The sequence below is a fragment of the Rhinoderma darwinii genome, chromosome 3 (assembly GCF_050947455.1).
Source record: "Rhinoderma darwinii isolate aRhiDar2 chromosome 3, aRhiDar2.hap1, whole genome shotgun sequence".
In the NCBI taxonomy this organism is placed as follows: Eukaryota; Metazoa; Chordata; class Amphibia; order Anura; family Rhinodermatidae; genus Rhinoderma; species Rhinoderma darwinii.
In genome coordinates this window covers 334,968,240-334,990,530 of record NC_134689.1, presented here as the reverse complement: position 1 = coordinate 334,990,530, position 22,291 = coordinate 334,968,240, and the positions used below count along the sequence as shown (strand labels likewise).

At 44.5% G+C, this 22,291-nt stretch overlaps 1 protein-coding gene across 3 annotated transcripts in view; it reads left to right on the top strand.

The window, feature by feature from the left end:
• UACA (uveal autoantigen with coiled-coil domains and ankyrin repeats) overlaps nucleotides 1-22,291 on the top strand; it is a 92,997-nt gene that overhangs the window by 55,944 nt on the left and 14,762 nt on the right. For 2 of the 3 annotated variants that reach the window (XM_075858364.1, XM_075858362.1), the window contains exon 2: nucleotides 22,081-22,214. In XM_075858364.1, coding sequence (XP_075714479.1) covers nucleotides 22,081-22,214 — 134 coding nt within the window. Of the gene's footprint in view, nucleotides 1-16,212; nucleotides 16,596-22,080; nucleotides 22,215-22,291 lie in introns of those variants that run through there. The other variant, XM_075858365.1, reaches the window with a different exon arrangement.

Sequence of the window (22,291 nt, the reverse complement as noted above, 5' to 3'; positions counted from 1 at the left end):
TGTGATCTTATGTTGTACCAAGGCAGTTTTTTTGCTTTTTTGTTTTTTATATGTAACTAGTGTTGCATACGCCCAACCCCCTATAAAATATAATTTATGACTCCACGGATTTAAATATTGAATACCTACTCTGTGTATGATGCTGCTGACTTTTTATTGAACAACACTTGTTAACCTCGGCATGCTGCTCAGGCACTTATCCTCCCAGACCACCAGCCTGGAGCATAGACAGGTTTAGGTAGTCTGGAGTTGGTTGGATATAGAAGAGGTCAGAGGACCAGAAAAAGCTACAACAAGGGCAGATTCCTGTGACATTCTTGCTGCGTGTCCCTGGTAATGATCTCTAATGTGTCACCTTGTAGGACCTTTAAATACTGTGCGTCTTTTTATAACTCTCTGGACGTTTATTAGAAGCCTTGAGGGTCCCAAGAAAAATATGTTTACAGTCTGCGCTCAGACAGAAGGTTTGGTGACGCTGGGCAGGAATCCTGTGCAGTTATAGACGGTTATAAATCAGGACTGGGCTGTATGTCAGTCAGATGTGTTGATTTTCTATGTCTGTGTTATTTTATTTATAATGCAATCTTTTTAAAGATCTCCCTGATTTATAGCTGTCACCATAGACAAGTGTTGTAGCCATGACTGCTGCTTTGCAGTTTCTACTTCAACTTGATTTGGGAGATTGGATCAGATGTATCAATTATTTTTCTTCCGCAGATCTTCATTTTAAAATTTGCCATTTTGGTTACTGGAGAAACTTTGTTGGCAGTGCTACAGTGATGAAATGCCCGTATACTACTAAGGCCAGTAACTAGCTGCAGTGATCACGTGGGTGTATGGACACGTCCTCGCTGGAGCGCTGTCAACAAAGAGCGGCGGGGAGCGCTGGAGCAGCTGTAGTGGAACACCGGGGGATATGTCAGGTGAATAATGGGTCTTTTATTGTTTTATGGGATCTCAAAAAACTTCAAGATATTTGGGTTATTGGGGAACATGATTGTTAAGTCCTTAAAGGGTATTACCAATTCAGACATTTATACCATAACCACAGGGTATGCCATACATGTCTGATGCGGTTCCCACCACTGGGACCCACACCTTTTGTGGAGAACTAGGTCCCTGACTCCCTTCAAGCCTGGTGTAGACTGAATGTGGAGGTGGCCGCATGCAGAATAACCAAGCAAGCCAGGCTTCACTATTATAATACACTTATTCTGGCCTCACACAAATGTAATATGGGGGAAATTTTGGCGCCAAGACCCACCATCGGGATACTGGTGCAAAAAAAAATGCGCCAGTATTAATCTTGTGTAAAACTGGGATAAAACTCTAATTACACCAGAAATACAAAAACTGTGTATATAAAAATTGTACAAAAATAATGTCCTGATGTGAAAAATATATGCATAAATCCCTGATAACTTAACTATTAAAGGCTATGTAAACCTGTAACTTTTACTTTTTTTTTTTTTTTTTAGATACAGCTGCTCTGTATTCTCTAGCACTAGATACAGCAGCTCTGTATAATCACCGAAGCCGTCGGTCCCACGAATCTGACGGGTTCAGTGACAACGGGTCCTGACACGCAGGATCCACCTGTAATCTATTGCATCTAAGTTATGAATTTAGATGTGATAGATTACAGGTGAATCCTGTGTGTTATAGACGCGCAGGACCCACCGACACTGAACCCATCAGGTCCCTGGGATACTAGAGATACTTTCCCATACTAGAGACCGGACAGCAGCAGATTATCACGTTCTCTTCCATGCGTTCTGCCTGCTACTCTATAGAGAACTGTATAGTACATGGAGGCAGCGAGACCTTCCGGACGTCACGGTGGGGGTGTGCACATCTGACGTCAGGATGGGGCCGTCCATCCGTACACACAGGCAGCTGAGTCCAAACACCGAGTACATTCAAACGGTCTATGGATTTCTGCTAGCAACAGGAGTGGCCATTTAAAACACATATAACACAAAAAGGAGCCCAAATTCATTAATAAAGTAGATTACAAAATCTATTTATATTACACATGCTGCTAAAAAATAAAAAGTTGATCGAACGTTTAGTTACGCCTTAAGGAATCCTGCATTCTAGGTGGAGTTACTCCTTAAGTCAATTACAAGCTGTGCTTTGTGCCATCTGCCTGGCAGGCATTGACTCTGGACGGATTATAAACACACTGGTTATAATGCCACCCAGTATTTGTTCACCTTAATATGTATTCGGGCCGGTTCACATCCGCATTCGCTTTCCGTTCAGGGGTTTCGTCGGAGGTTTCCATCGGGTGAACCCCTCAACGGGAAGTCAAACGGAAACCTTAGCTCCAGTTTGCATCACCATTCAGATCAATGGTGACGGAAACATTGCTGATGGTTTCTGTTTGTCACCACTCCGGCAGGTTTCAGTTTTTGTGACTGAATCAATAGCGCAGTCGACTGCAATATTGATTCCGTCATCAATAGTGATGCAAACGTAAGCTAAGGTTTCCGTTTGACTTTCCGTTGAGGGGTTCACCCGACGGAACCCCTGAACGGAAAGCGAACGTTAATGTGATCCGGCCCTTAGTCTATTTTGTGGCTCAAACATTGCTTTCTATTTTGCTCAGTAAAGTTTGGAGATAAAATACACAAATACATTAACTTTTCTCCACTAATTAAGTTGCAGTCTGCAGAACTTTTTGTTTCCGTGCAAAAAAAATGGAAACCTAGAGAACAGAGACAAACGGAAAGCAACTGAAGCAAAAGAATTACCATTGAAATGTAATAGTAATTCTAACAGTTGCTTTCTTAATCTTTCGATCCTCTCTTCCTCTGACGGAAGAGACGTAAACATATATACTTCTGGTAGTGTAAACGTAGCCCAACCTATCATTCTCTTCTAAGTAGGCTCTGTACCTTTTAGTATTCCATTGTTTTTAGCATTCCTGCGCCGTATGCTAATGAACATAAGTCACATCTTCGTTCGAAAAGGGTCATATCTTCATCCCTCAAGCCTTTCCCAGTTAATCCCGCCTCCTTACTTTTGATTGACAGCTCCTCGCCTCCTCCAGCACACACGAAATATAGCGCTTGTGCATCGATATTCTGGTACATGCGCACAATGGGACACCATAGCGGCACATGCGCAGGAACTAGATTTGAGGCCCGGACGAAGCAGAGAACGGTATCGGACCATATATGACAGGCGCATGTGCGCGATCTCAGATGAGATTTTGGCTTTCAGGGCAGGCCAGTTTTCGGCGGTGGGCGGGCATAAGAAGAGGAACGAACTAGACTGCTGGATAGCTACCATAAAAGGCGCAAAATATTTGCAGACCGTTATTTACGGTCGGAGGAGAAGTTTAGGAGAGGGGATAACGGCAATTAACTTTTGACACCAGCGGCGAGCAAGGGGTGAATAGAGTTCAATAGGTCAAATTCTGGTGACCGGTTCACTTGAAGACCCTTTTGTTCCAGATCATTGCCCTATATAAACAGGGCAGCGATCAGCCAATGTACAAGGAAACGCTTGTTCTTCGGATGATTGAATGTTTAATACAGGCAGAAAAAAGGTCTCTAGTGAAACAGCCCCTCTTTACATAGGGAGATGTATTGCCGACATGATGCAAAATGTATGGGGACGAACGATCGTATTGACGATCGTTCATCCCAATACTTGCATTCATTGCTCCATTTAAGGTATTTAGATATTTCGCCTGTTGTATGAGGGCTGAACGCTTGTCACTACAGCATGTCTATCCGTGCTTGTTTGCTCCATTCAAACTGAGTAATGTTTACAAGTATGGGGACATATGATCGTCCGTCCCAATATATACGCTTTTTTACCCGATAACTGGTCTGTGTAAAATGGCCTTTACATATAAGTTGTTTTGAGGTCCCAAATGAGACTCCTGTATTAACTTAAAATGTAAACCGGGCAACGATCAGTTGTTGAACAAGTGTACGCTCGTTTGTCGGCTGATCGGATCTTTTATGCTCCCAGAAAATTGCGCGCAAGTGGGCAGCACATTTCCCTGTGTAAACGGGGTAGGCACTGCCGACAAGATGCAAAATGTATGGGGACGAATGATTGTAGTAATTGCTCGTCTCCATGCTTGCAATCGTTGCTCTGTTTGACGTAAAAGCATAATTATAAAAAAAAAAACAAGCTGTATTGTAGATCGCCGCTTGTTTAACGGGGAGAATATCTGCCCGTGTAAAAGTTAAAGGCTATGTACACATCTCTGAATTTTTTTAATTTTTTTATTTTCTTCTTCATTGACTTGTTTGTTTTTGACACACACAGCACACATTAGTTTAACACTTTACGGACATCTTGCTGGTTTATAGCTCACCTTCTCTGTTAGTCTGATCCTGCTACGCTTCTCTATGATGCAAGTTCTAAAACTGACCACTTTTCAAAATATTTTCCAAGCGATGTTTCCATGATAAAAGTCGCTTCGTAAGCGTGACGCAGTCTCTACTAGGGTCATGGGAAATTGTTCTGGGGTTTCCTGGCGCTTTTAATCAGATTTTTCTGTGTTTTTTATTTTTCATTATCAGACCATGTAATGAGCTTTTGTTCCACTGAAGTGTGTGTTTGTTGGGAACAGTGATTGGCAGACTAGCCCTCCCATTCATCTCTAGTCACTCGTCCGCTACCCCTGCAACCACAGCACAATGTCCATTCACCAGCAGCTGCCTTATCTCGCAGCCGGACGCCAGGTTCCAGCTTTTGTTTTTCTCACGCTCGGTCAATGGAAATAATATTTTAGTGACAAAAAAAGGCTAAGTTCTTGTCAAACATTGTGGTGGTGGAAGAAAACCATTAATATTCACGTACATTATATGCTTGGTATTCACAGCTCGTCTCGTTCCTCTTACCAGATCCTTTCATTTCTTTCTTGTGCTCTTGATAGGGGCTCATTTGTCTCTCGCTGCCAAGCCAAAATCGGGCTAGTGAAATGTTTTTTTTCTTCTATCTGGGGTGGATTTACACAAAGTTTGTGGTAGAAAATTCTGATGCATGTACTTGCATAAAAAACCATTTGTTTTCCGGACACTTCTGCCAAAAACTTTAGGATGTCTGTTATTGTGTGACATATACACAAAATATAGGCACTTTGTTTATAATCTATTTCTTTCCTTATCCGTTTAGATTCATTTTTTTATTTTTCTCCTTTTGAGTTTTGCGGTTTGCAGTATTGATCCATTTCGGTTTACCACGTTTCGGAGCTGTAACTGGGTGATCTGCATGACACAAGCCTGATTTGGGTGCACCTCAGCAGAAACGGTGTCATGTACCGCCCCTCTTACATTATATTATGTACTAGACACGTACTGCTATAGCCGTATATATTTTATACTTGGTTTAGGGCAGGCTAAGAGGAAACTGTTCTTTAAACATGATAATGACGGAATGTGTTATTTTGGATGGCTAGCAATATTAGAGCATTAGAACATTTTTAGCTGCCTAAAATGGTGCAGTATGGGAAACCACTATAGAAGGGGCTGGCCAGAGTCCTGACATTTTTCATTAACCCCTGGAACATGTTAAAAAAAAAAAAATCACCATTGGAAATATTTTTCTGGCCTACGATGATTGGATGACGCAGTTATGTAACATTACGTTACTATGGACTCAAAGTGCGTGTGGCATATTCAACATTCTGGATAGGTTGAAATCAGCAGCGGGGAACAGATCCATGCGTTTGAGTGTGGACCTGTGTATTGAGCTAGACGCTACATAATGTTACATAGTTCGTACAGTTGAAAAAAGACACATGTCCATGTTCAACCAAGGGATGGGAAAAGGGAAGTAAAAAAAATTCTACACAAGTTATCTAAGCCTTTTTTAAAGCCATCTACTGTCCCTGCTGTGACCAGCTCCTGTGGTAGGCTATTCCATAAATTCACAGTTCTCACGGTAAAGAAGCCTTGTCGCCTCTGCAGGTTGAACCTTTTTTTCACCAGACGTAGGGAGCCCCCCTTGTTTTTTGAGGGGGTTTTACATGGAACAGGATTTCACCATATTTTTTGTATGTGCCATTCATATATTTATATAAGTTAATCATGTCCCCCCTTAGTCGTCTTTTTTCAAGACTAAATAGGTTTAGTTCTTTTAATCTTTCCTCATAACTTAAATTCTCCATGCCCCTGATTAGCTTTGTTGCTCTTCTTTGTATTTTTTCCAACTCCAGGGCATCCTTTCTATGAACTGGAGCCCAGAACCGTCGAGCCCCCCCCCCCAAACATGCAGTTAAGTAGGTTGTGGGGGTTTGCGTGTGTGGTACGGTTGCATGTTTGGGGGGAGGGGGGTTGGGTGGTGCTCGCTGCTGTTCCTACAAAACGGCTGATTGGTGGCTATGAAGGATCAGAGGCACCCTTCACATCCGCTAAGTCGAGTACCCCACAAACACAAAAACCCCCCCCCCTCCATAACATGCAGGTAAGGTGTGTGCGTGCATTGTTCTGTGTGTGTGTGGGGGGGGGGGGGTCTGTGTGTGGCACGGTTGCATGTTTGGGAGGGTTAGACTATGTTCACACGCTAGACTGAAAACATCTGAGAATACGGAGCTGTCACCAGATTATAAATGCCCTATCTCCTACATAATCTGATTGGCGCTGTAATGTAGAGAACAGTGGTTTTTATTTTGAAAAACAATCATTTTTGAGCAAGTTATGAGCAATTTTAGATTTATGCTAATTTGTTTCTTAATGACCAACTGGGCGTGTTTTTACTTTTGACCAACTGGGCGTTGTACAGAGAAGTGTATGAGGCTGACCAATCAGCGTCATACACTTCTCATTGTTCCAGCCCATTGTTACAGTGTGATTGTGCAGTGAAAGAAGCTGGACTGGAATAATGAAGTGTATGATTCTGATTGGTCAGCGTCATACACTCCTCTGTACAACGCCCAGTTGGTCATTAAGAAACTCATTAGCATAAATCTAAAATTGCTCATAACTTGCTCAAAGAATTTCGCAGCGTTTTTTACGGCCGTTTTTGGAGCGGTTTTCAATAGTCTATGAAAAACTGCTCCAAAAACGTCCGAAGAAGTGACCTGCACTTTTTCGTGGCCGTTTTTTTACGTGGCCGTTTTTCCAAACGGCCACATAAAAAAACAGCCCATCGGAACAGAACGCTGTTTTTTCCATTGCAATCAATGGGTAGATGTTTGGAGGCGTTCTGCTTCCGATTTTTCGGGCATTTACGGCCTGAAAAACGGCCGAAGATAGGCCGTGAGAACATACCCTCAGTGTGCGTGGGGGGGGGGGGCGCTTGACGGAGCAGCTGCTCCGTCGTTCCTTGCTCCTACTGTGAACCGCCGTGTAACTACACTGCAGCCTAGCATTACCAGGGTGGGAAGGGCCACTTTTTCTGGCCCTTCCCAGCATAATAGTACCAGCCTGCGGCTGCCCCAGTCCCTGACCGTCACCACAGATGGTCATAGACAAATCAAGGGTAGGAGCAGCACTGTGATTCCTTGCCTGTTAAGGCTGGTGCTCAGCTTTCAAACAGGGAGTGACCTCTCCCTGCACAAACGTGTATCCAAAAAAGAGAGATAGAAGCAGCACTCAAAAAAACTCTGGTTTATTCATCCAGCATCCACTGCAACGTTTCACCTTCTCTATGAAGGCTTTTTCAAGACCTTGAAAAAGCCTTCATAGAGAAGGTGAAACGTTGCAATGGATGCTGGATGAATAAACCAGAGTTTTTTTGAGTGCTGCTTCTATCTCTCTTTTTTGACTACAGATGGTCAGGTACTGTATCGTACCCAGCTCTTCCTGATACCCCTGGTGGTGGTGGTGGATACCTAGGTAATGATGGGAGGTTAGTTGCAGCCTTTTTACTGGCCAACACTAAGCACCGGCTTAGTAATGGATGTCGTATAACAGACAACTGCCTTTACTAAGGTGGTAATAAAGTATTAAAAAACAGAACTCTAGCTCCCTGTTCACACAGAGCTTGCTGGTGCTGATTTTGATGCGGGAATCATGTTGGAATCCGTGCCATAAAACCTCCTAAATCTCCCCACGTTGATTTCAATGGGAGGCGGAAGCGCTTTTTTTCCCGGGTGACTTTTGACCGCTCACGGGGGGGGGGGGGGGCGCCGTTTCCTTTTTTTTTTGCGGCTTCCACCTCTGACCTCCCATTAAAATCCTTTCGGAGGCGTTTTTGTGGCATTTTTGCATTAACTTCAATGGCCGCGGACGAAAACCGCCACGAAAACAGCGGAATAAAGGGCAGGCAGTTTAAAATCGTCCTAAATTCCTGAAGGAATTGAGGCATGTTTTTTTTTTTTCTGCCTGCAAAAAAACTGTGTGAACAGGGCCTAAGGGTATTTTGCCACGTCTTTCCCGTGTGCCCGAAAACCACATCGAATAGCGCATGCGTTTTTACCACAATTTTTTTCAATGTGGTTTACGGCTGCGTGGGGAAAATATTCACCCTAAGAATTATTTTTTTTATTCAAATAAAAACTCCCCCGCACAACCCTCGTTAACCATTTTATGTGTTTTAAAAAACGTAGATCCTCAAAGTAGTCCAGCGTATCTACGACATAGTCCAAACGGTCGAGCAGAACCTGCAAAATAAAAAAATAAAGTTCGCAAAATCTTCTCACCCATAGCGACGTCCGTCTTCTCCCTGCACCGCGATATAAACTACATGCCAATCAAAGATAATTCCCCTAGGGCATGTTCACACAGCGCTTAAAAAAACAAAAAGACGTGTAGTTGTGTAAAATGCACCAGTGTGTGTTGTGAAGCGCCTTTTAAAATACAGGCGTTTTTTACGTGTTTTTCCACGCGTTTGACGTATTTCGCGTAATTAGGAGTCCCATTGACTATGGGAACATTTGATAAGACTCTTCTTTTTCTCCGAGTTCTTTTAGAAACGCTCGTGTAAAAAATCGTGTTGTATGTACTAACGGCGCGCTTTCCCATTGATTTAAATGGGAAGCTTAATCAAGTGTTTTTTGACGCGTCTTTCAAGGGGCTTATTGCAAATTTTTTTGGCACGTAATTATTAGTCCCATAGACAATGGGTACATTTGGTACGCTTTACGTTCCAAAGAATTGACAAGACACTACTTTTTTTTCCGCAACGAGCTTGTTAAAAACGCTTGCGGAAAAAATCTTGTATGTACGACCGGCGCTCTTTCCCATTGATATAAATGGGAAGCTTAATCAAGCGTTTGCGTTTTTCTGCACGTAAAATGCGTAAAAAAAACCGTCAAATACATGCCGCGTGAACCGGTCAACTGAAAAGCCATTCACCACAGGGGCTTCCCTCTTGAATTTCATCATTCTAAGGCCTCATTCACACGACAGGGTCCGAGTGTCGGCCGGGAAAATTGGCCGTTTTTCGCCGATTTTTTTTCCCGGCCGGTTTGCATCCGTTCCGATTCCGTTCCGGGCCGAGTTGCCGTTTTTACCGGCCGATTTGGACCCGATTTGCATCCGTTTTTTTCCCTGTCAGTTTTAAAATCGGATGAATTTCATTTAAGGCCTCATTCACACGGCAGGGTTTCCCGGCCGGGTGCCGGCCGTTCATAAATCGGCCGGCACCCGGCTGCATTAGGAATAATAGACCCCTAATGGGGCTATTCACACGACCGATTTTTTTGACGGCCGGGAAATCCGGCCGTCAAAAAATAGGACATGCTCTATCTTCGCCCGGGTACCCGGCCGCCCGGCTCCCATAGAAGTCTATGGGGCCGGGTATTACACGGCCATCACCGGAATGTGTTCCGAGTGATGGCCGGGTTTCCCGGCGCTTGCGCTCGATCTCCTCCTCCTCACAGCGCAGAGTGCATGTGAGGAGGAGGAGTTGATGCCATTCTGACGAATGGCATCGCTGTACACTGTGTGGCAGGGCCGGGGTGTACAGCAGGTGGAAGGGAGCGCTGGCTCCCGTCCCCTGCTTGTTTTCCTGGCCCGGCGACACCTTCGATGGCGCCGCTAGTAGCTGCTGCTGCTGCGGCTGCTACTACTGTAGCGACGCCACTATAGCAGAGCAGGCAGGTATCGCCCCGCTCTTCTATGTGCTAGCCGCACTTTAGCTCCTTGAAGGAGCGGAATCCCCGTGTTTTCGGGGATTCCGCTCCTGGACAGAGCGCTTGATGTCTCTGTCCATATCTGGGCAGTGACATCAGGGGAAACTCCTGAAGCGGAATCCCCGAACACATGGGGATTCCCCTTCAGGAGTTGCCGCTGATGTCACTGTCCGGATCTGTCCGGCCCGGCACGGATGCAAAACTTTATGCAAACCGGCCGGGCAGAATGGCCGATTTTACCGGCCGGCACTCGGGCTCGGGAACGACCCGTTCGTGTGAATCCCGCCTAAATTTGTTGCCACACACAGCCCTTTGTAGATAATGCCACAGCCCCCCTGTAGGTGATGCCACACAGCCCCCTGTAGGTGATGCCACACAGCCCCCTGTAGGTGATGCCACCCAGCCCCCTGTAGGGGATGCCACCCAGCCCCCTGTAGGGGATGCCACCCTGCCCCCTGCAGGGGATGCCACCCTGCCCCCTGCAGGGGATGCCACCCTGCCCCCTGCAGGCGATGCCACCCTGCCCCCTGCAGGCGATGCCACCCTGCCCCCCTGCAGGCTGCACCCATCCCCCCCCCCCCTTCCAGGAGAAGTCACTGACTTCAATGTCCATATATAGACAGTGTAGTCACTGACTTCTCCTGAAGAGGAATTCCCTGCCACAGGTCGGGAATTCCGCTTCAGAAGTGAGTCACTTCGCTGTGTCCATATATGGACAGTGTAGTCACTCACTTCTCCTGTAGCGGCATCCCCGGCCATAGAGTCGGGGATTCCGCTGCAGAAGTGCGTGACTTCGCTGTGTCCATATATGGACAGTGCAGTCACGCACTTCTCCTGTAGCGGGATTCCGACTCCTACAGGGAGCAAAAAAAAAGACTCTCCTCCTCACATGCACTCTGCACTGTGAGGAGGAGGAGAGAGAGTGCGCGAGCGACGTTAGACCCGGCCATCACTCGGGACACATTCCGGTGATGGCCGTGTATTACCCGGCCCCATAGACTTCTATGGGAGCCGGGCGGCCGGGCACCCGGCCGAAAATAGAGCATGTCCTATTTTTTGACGGCCGGTTTTCCCGGCCGTCAGAAAATCGGTCGTGTGAATAGCCCCATTAGGGGTCTATTATCCCTAATGCAGCCGGGTGCCGGCCGATTTATGAACGGCCGGCACCCGGCCGGGAAACCCTGTCGTGTGAATCCTGCCTTAGCCTTTTGGTGTGTCCTAGGAGTGTCCTAGAGCTCTTCCAGCTGCCATTGTAAAAGCACTCCCAAAATGGGAGCCGGGCAATGCTTTATCAAAATTTGAAGACACCTTTTCCTGGCTTGTAGCCAAAAATATTTTCAGCAGCTACTGTAGGTCAGACTGCTCTGCCTGATTGACCTTGCTGTAATTCTGGGAAGTGCTCCCTCTGGTGGCCAACATAGGAAAACATGTCAAATTATTATTTCGTTTTTAATACTTTCCACCTTGTGGAAGAAAAAAAATACAGCAAAAAAACTTATTTATTTATTATTATAACATATTATTTTGCCTAACGTTCCCTTTCAGCCAAAAATCATCCGAGGTAGTAAGCAGAGGAAAGATTTTCAAGTGAGGAGTTCTGGAAATGATTCATGTTTCCGGTACTTGGAGAGATAGAGTATTTAAGATAAAGCTGTAATGTTGGGGTTGATTTTCCTACACGGACTTCCTCTCCTTTTATCACAATGATTTATCCAGTGGCCTCTCATGTGAAGTGCTGAGCATCTACGTCTTCTCTGCTCATGGAGCACTTTTGCATTATGCCTTCAGTTTACAACGGAAGCAATTGTGCTGCTGTAAATCTGTAGTTCAACGGATCCAACCGTCGTCCCAGACACCCCATTGATTTCTGTTGGGAGCCGTCTAAGTTTTTATTGTTTTTATGGCAAGAATAGTATTTCTTATGCTGTGCTGTTCATGCCATCAGAAGTGATGAAACCATTCTTAACAGTACTCGTAGACCAAGCTTAGTGAGCTCCACCTCTTCTTCTTCTTTGCTTTTTTTTTATCCATTTTCGTTGCGTTTTATCCATTCGCAACTAAATACTGATGTGGATGTGTAATGAAAGTTATGTCCCTGTACCTACTAGGAATCAGACTTGACAACTGATTATGCTAGACAGACCTACATACCATTAAAACCACTGACCGGTGAAGTGAATAACATTGATTATCTCATAATGGCATGGGGTGGGATAGATTACGCTGGGTTTACATGGTGCATTTTTTTTTTTGCTTTGGTTGATAAACTCGCATTTCTCTTACTAGGAGTTTATCTACCAAAACAACAAAAAAATGCATGCTAATAACACAAAAAAAAATGCACCATGTGAACCCAGCCTAGGGCAGCAAGTGGATAGTCAGTTCTTGAGATTGATCTTTTGGAAGCAGGAAAAAAGTGTAAGGATCTGAACAACTTTTACAAGAGCCAAATTGTGATGCCTAGACAGAGCATTTCAAAAATGGCAGGTCTTGTGGGGAGTTCCCTGTATGCAGTGGTTAGTACCTTACAAAAGTGGTCCTAGGAAGCTCAGCCAATGATCCAGTGACTGGGTCATGGGCGTCCAAGGATTATTGATGTGCATAGGGAGCATAGGCTAGCCTGTAAGGTCCGATCCCACAAAAGAGCTACTGTAGCACAAGTTAGGCTCCGTTCACATCTGTGTTGGGGTCCCGATTTGACGTTCCGTCGGAGGTTTCCGTCAGAACGGGACCCTGAGCAGACACAAACTGACACCGACGGAAAGCAGAGGTTTCCCTCTCCATCACCATTGATTTCAATGGTGACGGAGCCAATGCCCGTGGATTCCGTTTGCCTCTTTTGTGCACCGGACCCGTCGTTTTGCCGGAAGCAATAGCGTAGTCTACTACGCTATTGCTTCCGGCAAAATGACTGATCCGGTGCACAAAAGAGACAAACGGAAACCACAGGCACCGGCTTAGTCACCATTGAAATCAATGGTGATGGAGACGGAAACCTCTGGTTTCCGTCGGTGTCCGTTTGTGACTGCTCAGGGTCCCGTTCTGACGGAAACCCCAGACGGAACATCAGAACAGGACCACTACGCAGATGTGAACAGAGCCTTATTGAAAATGTTAAAGCTGGTTATGATTGAAAGTGTCAGAACATACAATACATCGCAGCTTGCTGTGTAGCCACAGAGCGGTCAGAGTGCCGAATGCTGAAAGCGCCTACAATGAGAGCCTTAGAACTGGACCATGGAGCAATGGAAGAAGGTGGCCAGGTCTGATGAATCATGTTCTCTTTTACATCATGTGGATGGCCGGGTATGTCACTTACCTGGGGAAGAGATGGCACTAGGATACAAGCTGGTGGAGGCAGTGAGATCCTTTGAGCAATGTTCTGCTGGGAATCCTTGGGTCCTGAGAATTCATGTAGATGTTACTTTGACACGTACCACCTACCTAAATATTGTTCTAGATGAAGTAAATGGTAAACACCTATGGCAATGGAATTTCCTAATGGATCGGGCTCGGTCAGCAGGACAATTCGCCTGCCACATTGCAAAAAACGTTCAGGAATTGTTTGGGGGAACCGGACAGAGTCCAAGGTGTTGACTTGACCTCCAAATCCCAGATCTCAATCTGTTTGAGCATCTGTGGGATGCGCTGAAAAAACAAGTCCAATCCATGGAGGCCCTAACCTGTGATTTAAAGAGGCTCTGACATAATCTGATCGGCGCTGTAATGTAGATAACAGTGGTTTTTACTTTGAAAAACGATCATTTTTGCGCAAGTTATGAACAATTTTTAAATTTATGCTAATTAGTTTCTTAAAAGACAACTGGGCGTTTTTTTACCTTTTTTTTTGTGAGTACAGCTAAAAACGAATGAAGAGAAGTGTAGGACACTGATTGGTCACTGATTGGGCGTTGTACAGAGAAGTGTAGGACGCTGATTGGTCACTGATTGGGCGTTGTACAGAGAAGTGTAGGACGCTGATTGGTCACTGATTGGGCGTTGTACAGAGAAGTGTAGGACGCTGATCAGTTGGTAAAAAGGTAAAAAACACCCAGTTGTCGATTAAGAAATGAATTAGCATAAATCTAAAATTGTTCATAACTTGCTCAAAAATGGTAGTTTTTCAAAATAAAAACCACTGTTATCTACATTACAGCGCCGATCAGATTATGTAGGAGATAGGCCACGTATAATCTAGAATGATCTGCTGCCAACGCCCTTGTGCCTTATACCACAGGACACCTTCATAGGTTGAACAAGTGTCTGATAAAACCCTTTGACCATACTTATCAGTATTACTTAGTGTGGTGGCGGGTATCTCTATCCTTGATGACCAAAGTTTGTTTAACTTTAGTGGGCATTTACGGTTATTATATAAAATCCTGTAAAGGGGGCTATACGAATTCACCATATTAATCCAGAGTGCGAGGGGAAGCCTAGCACTAGAGTTAGAGGTCATGACTACACTTTTGCATACACAGAAACTGGAAAATGTCTTCTTCAATGAGCCAGAGATTAAAGTGTCAAGGACACCCAAAAGACTCCTGGGGAAAAAGGACTATAGCAAAGTGAAAGTGGGCATTCATAAATAGGATAGCCATCCAGAAGGGAATACCTTCTACGCTGCATGCAGAAATGTCCTTTGTTCAGTTTGACATCTAAAGCAGGCATCATTATAAGAAATACCTAGCGTAGTCTCTGGCTTCGGTGTAATAAACCCTTTTGGATACATTTTATATTGGATTAGCATATCTATAGCATGAACCACTGCAAGGGAGAGAAGTCAACCATGTCCTCCTCGTCATTCGCGGAAAGTTCTGGGATATCTACAGACCGCTTTTGTAAAGCATTATTAAAAAATTCTTGTTATACCAAGCTGTATCTCTGCATTTGATTGTAAGGGAGTATAGAAGCTAGTAAGGGGTTCAGCTAGAACCGGAGTATGGAGCAAAGTCACGAATATAGAGTAAGCTAGGGAGATTTGCAAGGAGCCACACTCCGCCAAGAGGGCATGCCGGAGTTCGAAGTAGCTATAGTACCCGCTGTAGGTACCTATAGAACCTGGTAAATCGGAGGTGCTTTGCAATTCCGAAAAAGATGGAAAACTGGACCAGTCCGGGAAAATCTATTGCATATACTTATTTCATCTGGAAAGCCTAGTAACCCATGTTACGATGCTCATCAAGTTGGGGGAGGTGAGAATTGTACTTGTTAGAAGTTGAAGGGGGATGGGCTTACTCTCTAATTTCACATGGACCACCTTCCAGCCATCAGCCGCTACTTTGATAGGAAGTAAGTTGTCATCTCCAAGGGACTTAAAGCAGAAGAAAGTTTTCGCAAGGCCCTCATATAAACCACAGAGTCCTCCATACAGTGCTATAGGGTTTACCTTGCCAATAAAATAAATGGAGCTTGCCATCAATCTTACGGAAAAATACAAGGGACAGAATAGGACAGTTATGCAAGGGATGTCCGAATTGAGGGAGATGGATCATAATATATTAATACATCCCATAGGGGATAGTGGAAGTGAAGACCAGGCCTTCAGTTTTTTTTTCAGTAGAGATTACAAGTAGCTCAGGATGGAGTTGCCGATATTTTCGCATGTCAGCGGATACTACTCCACCTAGGTACCTAAACTGGGAGACACTGGGGAGACTATCCCACTTTTAGTAGACATTGGTTGAGCATGGAATAACCATTTGCATACGATTTATTACAGCCATTGCCCAAAATGGTGTAAATCTGCTGTTTTGGGCAACTTGTCCTTTTCCTCAAAGAGAAGTTGATTATTTTGTATCTAATTATTTGATGGCTATCAGAAGACTTACATCCCAGCACTAGATCCTCCCTCCTAAAAGGACATACTTGTATATTTTTCAGAAATCTTGCTTTTCTGTTTCCTAGAAATCTTTAATTGTTGTCTTCTGATGTTGGAAGAAGTAGAGGAGCTGTCATTTATTTCAGTCCGTGACTGGGACATTTAGACGCTGAATTGCAAATCCTGGTGTCAATGCTGTAATTGTTATTCTAGTGCTCCCTGCCCTGAGTTATGAGGCAGGCCGGATGGCTCAGTACATGGGAATGCAGGGCATGTGTGTACAGATCCTCCTCACTATCTCAGCTGTTCACCTCCTCCAAGGCAAAAAATAGAGTAACCCTCCCACTGGGACAAGGGCCAGAGACTGTTTACAAGGGGAGAAGCCACTATTTGTGTGAGGAGCTGAGCCTCAAAGAGTAGACCCAGGAGCACAGTGCACTGCTGAGGAGGAGGGGACGTAACATCACAAAGAACTTCCAAGTCCCACAGAGAAGAGGGAGCAGGCAAGAAATGACCAGGATATGACTGCTTGTGCTCCCCTGTCTCTGGGCAGGAAGGGGGCACGTATCCTTGGGGCAGATGGACGTTGGCATAGCGTGTTCAGGACCTGAACATTTGCTGACGGTGCGGTGTTCCGGTTTACGCTCCTATCGAGTAACTTGGTAACTGTGATTTGAAGCTTGGAGGACCAGGATGACACCCTGGTTTACCTGTTCTTCCAAGCACAAGGTAAGCTTGGTCTACTGTATGAGTGCGCCTGAGATCCGATACATGTTACGTTCACACCAAGCATTATGTCCACATTGATGAACATAGTTCCTTTCTGGGGGCACTTGGAATTCTGTTTTGGGAGCATTGTCTTTTATGTGGCTGGGTTATTTAGTACTTTGTGGAAAATGTTTTATGTGACTGCCTCTAGTCTTGAACTTGTGTTGCTTCTTTTAATGGATATGTGGTCGTGTCCACCTGCTTGTGTATAATGGAAGGATTTCACCAAATTATACTATTCTGTTCTCTCCTTGTCATGCCCATAAAAAAGCTTTATGCCAGGGGTGACTGTTAATAGATGTGATTTATTTACTTTTATATGGCAAATTCCCTACTTCTGCATATGACCTGTTCTGTGCAGCACTTCAAAATGGATTGATAGAGCAATGGCACGTGTACGGTAAAGTAATGTTACACCTGTAAACTCATTCATTCCCGGCGTGAAGACCGCACCACAATACTACCGTGATTCAGCTATCCATGTACCTGAAGGCTATAGTGGAGCTTATTGAGCAGTACCCGGCAGGATGACCTGGTAAGAGGCCTGTATATGCATTTATTATTACTATATCACTAAATGGCTTTTATTAATGATTTTATAAATATGGTTCACGATCTGAGGCACAAAATCATTAGGACTTATTCATGTATTTCACGTTTAAATAACGGACAGCACACTGACCAATGCAAATCAATGGGGGGGGGGGGGGTGTCCGTTGCATGAAACTCACCTGTCCTATTCTGGTCCGTTTTTGCGGATCAGACTGGCCCATTAAAGTCTATGGGTGTGTGAAAAAAAAAAAACGCACGCTGACAACATCCGTGTGCGGTCTTTTTTTTTTTTCACGCATCCGCTGCTAAAGAAATGCAGAGAGAAAAAAGAAAAGTACAACCAAGAAGTGCTTGCTGAGGAGCATGGACAAGGAAAACGAATGACACACGGAAACCACCCTGATACAACACGGACCGTCATATGCATGGAAAAAAGGCCTGTTTTTTTTTGAGGACTCAAATCAGACACGCTTGTGTGAATAAGGCCTTGGGGAATAAAAAAAACTAGGCACAGCATGGGACTGTTATGGAAGTGATATAAAAAAAACGGGGGAGATGGATCATCTTATTCGAGTGAATATTGCCTTTCTAGCATAAGATGGACCGTTTGCGCCTCGAATTACGCCTGAAAAGACGGCTCCATTATGCCTGCAAACATCTGCCCATTGCTTGCAATGGGTTTTACGATGTTCTGTTCAGACGAGGTGTCATTTTACGCGTCGCTGTCAAAAGACGGCGCGTAAAAAGACGCCCGCGTCAAAGAAGTGCATGGCACATTTTTGGAGCGGTTTTTCATTGACTCTATTGAAAAACAGCTCCAATTACGTCCCTAATGGACGCCGCGAAAAACGCGAATACTTGCAAAAACTTCTGAAATTCAGGAGCTGTTTTCGCCTGAAAACAGCTCTGTATTTTCAGACGTATTTTGCGTTTGCGTGTGAACATACCCTAATAATTATTGAACACATGAGCACCAGCGTATGTAATCGTACTAGCAAGGCACCTTAGCGTAACTACTGCATGTTAGCGTTTGTAAAATCATGACCATCATTTTTAAGTATGGGAAGCCTGAATTTCGGCATGTGATTTTGTTACTATGGCTTAGAAATGTATTAAATGTAAGTATAATTGGATTTCACTGCGGGATCTTGGTCGGATACTTTGCAGACTTTTCCGCATAGTATCCGACCCGTGTGAACATACCCTAAGGGCTTATTTAGACGAACGTGATATACGTCCGTGCAACGAGCGTGATTTTCACGCGCCTCGCACGGGCCTATGTTCGTCTACGGGGCCGTGCAGATTGTCCGTGAGTTTCACGCAGCGTGTGTCCACTGCGTAAAACTCTCGACATGTCCGATATATGTGCGTTGTTCGCGCATCACGCACCCATTGAAGTCAATGGGTGCGTGAAAATCACGCGCAGCACATGGAAGCACTTCCGTGTGACGCCCGTGATTCGCGCAACAGCAGTAAAAATTATGAATGAAAACCGAAAAGCACCACGTGCTTTTCTGTTTACAAACATACAGACATAGTGTCATAATGATGGCGGCTGCGCGAAAATCACGCAGCCACGCATCATACACTGCTGACACACGGAGCTGTTAAGTACCTTTTGCGCGCGCAAAACACACGCTCGTGTAAATCCCGCCTAAAGGTCTTTAATGTAGCAAATCTAGACATACAGACATTTAAAGTGAATACGAGTTTTATACGTCTCATTTAGGTTTCGCCGTAACGAACCATACAGCTTTTTGGGGCATGTTGTGATTCTTTCAGCATAAATACTGCAATGTAAGGCTGAGTTCACACGTCACGGATTTCACGTAGATTTTCAGCGCAGATTTTACACTTTGCAATTCAAAATGGTGAAATCTGTGACAAATCCGCAACGTGTGAACCCCGCCTCAAAGCCATGATCATGGTGGTGCAAGTACGCTGTCCATTTGCTTCAGAGTTTTTTGCAGGCAGAAAAAATCCGCCTCAGAATTCCTTCAGGAATTTTGAGGCAGATCTTCCACTGCCTGCATATGTATTTCCACATTTATTTTTTATCGTGGTGCTTTTCGCACGCAGCCATGAAGCTAATGTAAGGATCTTGGGCATAAAATGCTGCGAGAAAGGACATGACTTTTTTTTTTTTCTTCCTGGGGAAAAAACCCTGCCTATGCCTCCCATTGAAATTAATAGAGGATGATTTCAGGTTTCGCGTCGAATCGGCGCCAAAAAACTCTGTGTGAACAGGGTCTTAGAGTCAGTTCACAGAGTTTTTCGGTGCGCTTTTTGTGACGCAGAAACCGCACCAAAAAACAGCCGACAACTTCTCGCATTAATTTCAATAGGAGGTGGAGGCGTTTTTCCCCGCGAGCGGGGAAAAAAAGCTTCTCGCCCTTTCTTCAGGCGTTTCCGTCTCTGACCTCCTATTGACCTCAATGGGAGGCATAGAAAGCGGTTTTCGTTGCATTTTTTTGCCCGAGGCGCGCGATGGCCGCAGCTTAAAAACGCGCCAAAGAGTGCAGACTGAAGGAATTTTTAGGCAGATTTTTCCGCCTGCAAAAAAACTGTGTGAACAGGGCCTAATGATTTTCTATAAACTGACTGCTGTGGTTTAGTTGCTCTTCAGAGATAAATCTGTGTGTATGATCAGATAATTATTGCAATATTATTTTTCACTATAGTATATACATGCACAAATATTTTGATACATACAAGAATCTTTTTTTTTATTTTTATCTAAATTTGTTTTTATTGCAAAAATGTGCAAATTTGAATGGATATTTGTGTCACATCACATATCTGTTTGTTTAATGCTATGATTACCATTCTGATCAATGGAACAAATTTTGATTGGTCTGAAGTGATGTCACCATAAACCCATCAATTATTGGATGGGGCATTATTAAATCTTATGGGTTGCTTTGACTTCTTCTGAATGGTAGCTACTTGGAAAACGAACACGACTCATCATTTACATTAGCGTTCTTAATGAAGCCATGATCACACAAATAAGCCCTGGTGTATTCATTCTTATGGGTAAAGAATTCTTAACATCAAAATGCAATGGAAACCCAACTGCACAGCCTTAGGCTGGATTCACGTGAGCGTGTTCAGTCCGTGATATACGGTCCGCACGTCGGCCGCATTTCCCGGACTGAGCACACTGCAGGGAGCCGGGCTCCTAGCAACATCGTTATCTATGACGCTAGGAGTTCCTGCCTCTCCGCGGAGCTACTGTCCCGTACTGAAAACAGTACGTGACCGTTTTCCCACAGCGAGGCAGCGACTCCTAGCGTCATAGATGACGATAAGAGCCCAGCTCCCTGCAGTGTGCTCAGTCCGGAAAATGCGGCCGACGTGCGGACCGTATATCACGGGCTGAACACGCTCGTGTGAATCCGGCCTTGGGCTCAGTACACAGTTGCTTTGAGAGTCTCTTTTGGGAATTCCATTTTGGTTTTTTTTCTTTTTTTTTGCGCCAAGAATAGCCCTATTCGTTCTGTAAAAACTACCAGATCTTCTACAGTGCCGTGGCTTACGGTTATACAGTGAAGCCTTAAAAAGAACCGGTCACCTCTCCTGACGTGTCTATTTTAGTAAATGCTTGTATTACCCATGAAAAATACATACTGGAATATTTTTCAGAAATCCTCGTGTCATTTGTTTGTTATTTCTGGAAATATATCAATAAATCGACAACTGGGTGTTACCATTCTCCTTGTCAAATCGGCGTGTCTCTACACCGTCTCAGGCCTCATGCACACGACCGTAAAAACACCCGTTATTACGGGTCGTAATTACGACCCGAAATAACGGGCCCATAGACTTCTGTTGGCCACGGGTACCGTCCCGTTTTCTCACGGGAAGGTGCCCGTGCCGTTGAAAAAGATAGAACATGTTCTATTTTTTTCTTTTACGGGCCGTGCTCCTATACTTTATAATGGGAGCACGGCTCGGAATAACGGCCGGTTGCCCGTGGCCGGCCATGCTCGTAATTACGAGCACGGTCGTGTGCATGGGGCCTCACTCTGTCAGCACTGATTGGACAATGTTAGACCGTCTAGGGACACACCTCCAAGTAGTAACACCCAGCTGTCAATTTATTCATAAATTTCTAGGAGAAATAACAGGAACAGCACAACGTAAAGCTCGAAGAAAAGATTCTCCAGAATTGTTATTCCATTAGGGATCAATACAATCATTTACTAAGATAGACATGTCAGGAGAGGTGACCGGTCGTCTTTTACAGGTAGTGTGAACACAGCCTTAGAAATGCAAAACGAACGGCTGCATGAATCTCTTGTACATAGGCCGTTGACTTGTTAATGGCGCACTGACTCCTGACATCAATTGTGCCGCTTTAATTTTTTTTTATGACGTAGTTGTTTTCCGGTCATGAAATGAAGATGATTAAATTAAATTATTTATTACATTGGAAGCATTATCTGGTTAGCTTCTGACATACATTTCACAAGACTACATATTTGTTTATATGTTAATATGCAAAATCATCTCTTCGTATAACTGACTTTTCTGGCGGCCGCTTACCTTCTATTTTTGCTCCGATTTCCTTCAGGGGGGTTTTGGGGTATCTCGCCAGCGTTACTAGATGGGGAGGCGGACATGCAGCATAATAGGCTGATACCTTGCTGACCGCTAGAAGGCTGGAATATTGATTACATGTGTGACCAGCTGGGCCGTCCCGCAGTAAATACATTAAGTTTATTGGTAGAATAAAGCTGGTGGTACATTACTGAATTGCTGGTTATGCTATTCCCTAACACTTCATATAATTACGTCCAATTTCACGTGTTACTCCATCACATCTGTGACGTGTGTTATTTACATGTAATGATTGTCGGCTAACATTCTAATATTATCTTTCCTTTCCTAGCAAACTGCTGACTGGAATAAATATGATGAACGGTTGATGAGATCAGCTGAAAGGGGGGATGTAGAGAAAATTTCATCGACACTTGCCAAGAAGGGTGTTAATCCCAGCAAGCTGGACTTGGAAGGACGCTCGGCGTAAGTTTAACTACAAAACAGTGTGAATCGTTCTGCTTTATATTCTGACTGGGTGACCGCCATCTGAATATATTCAA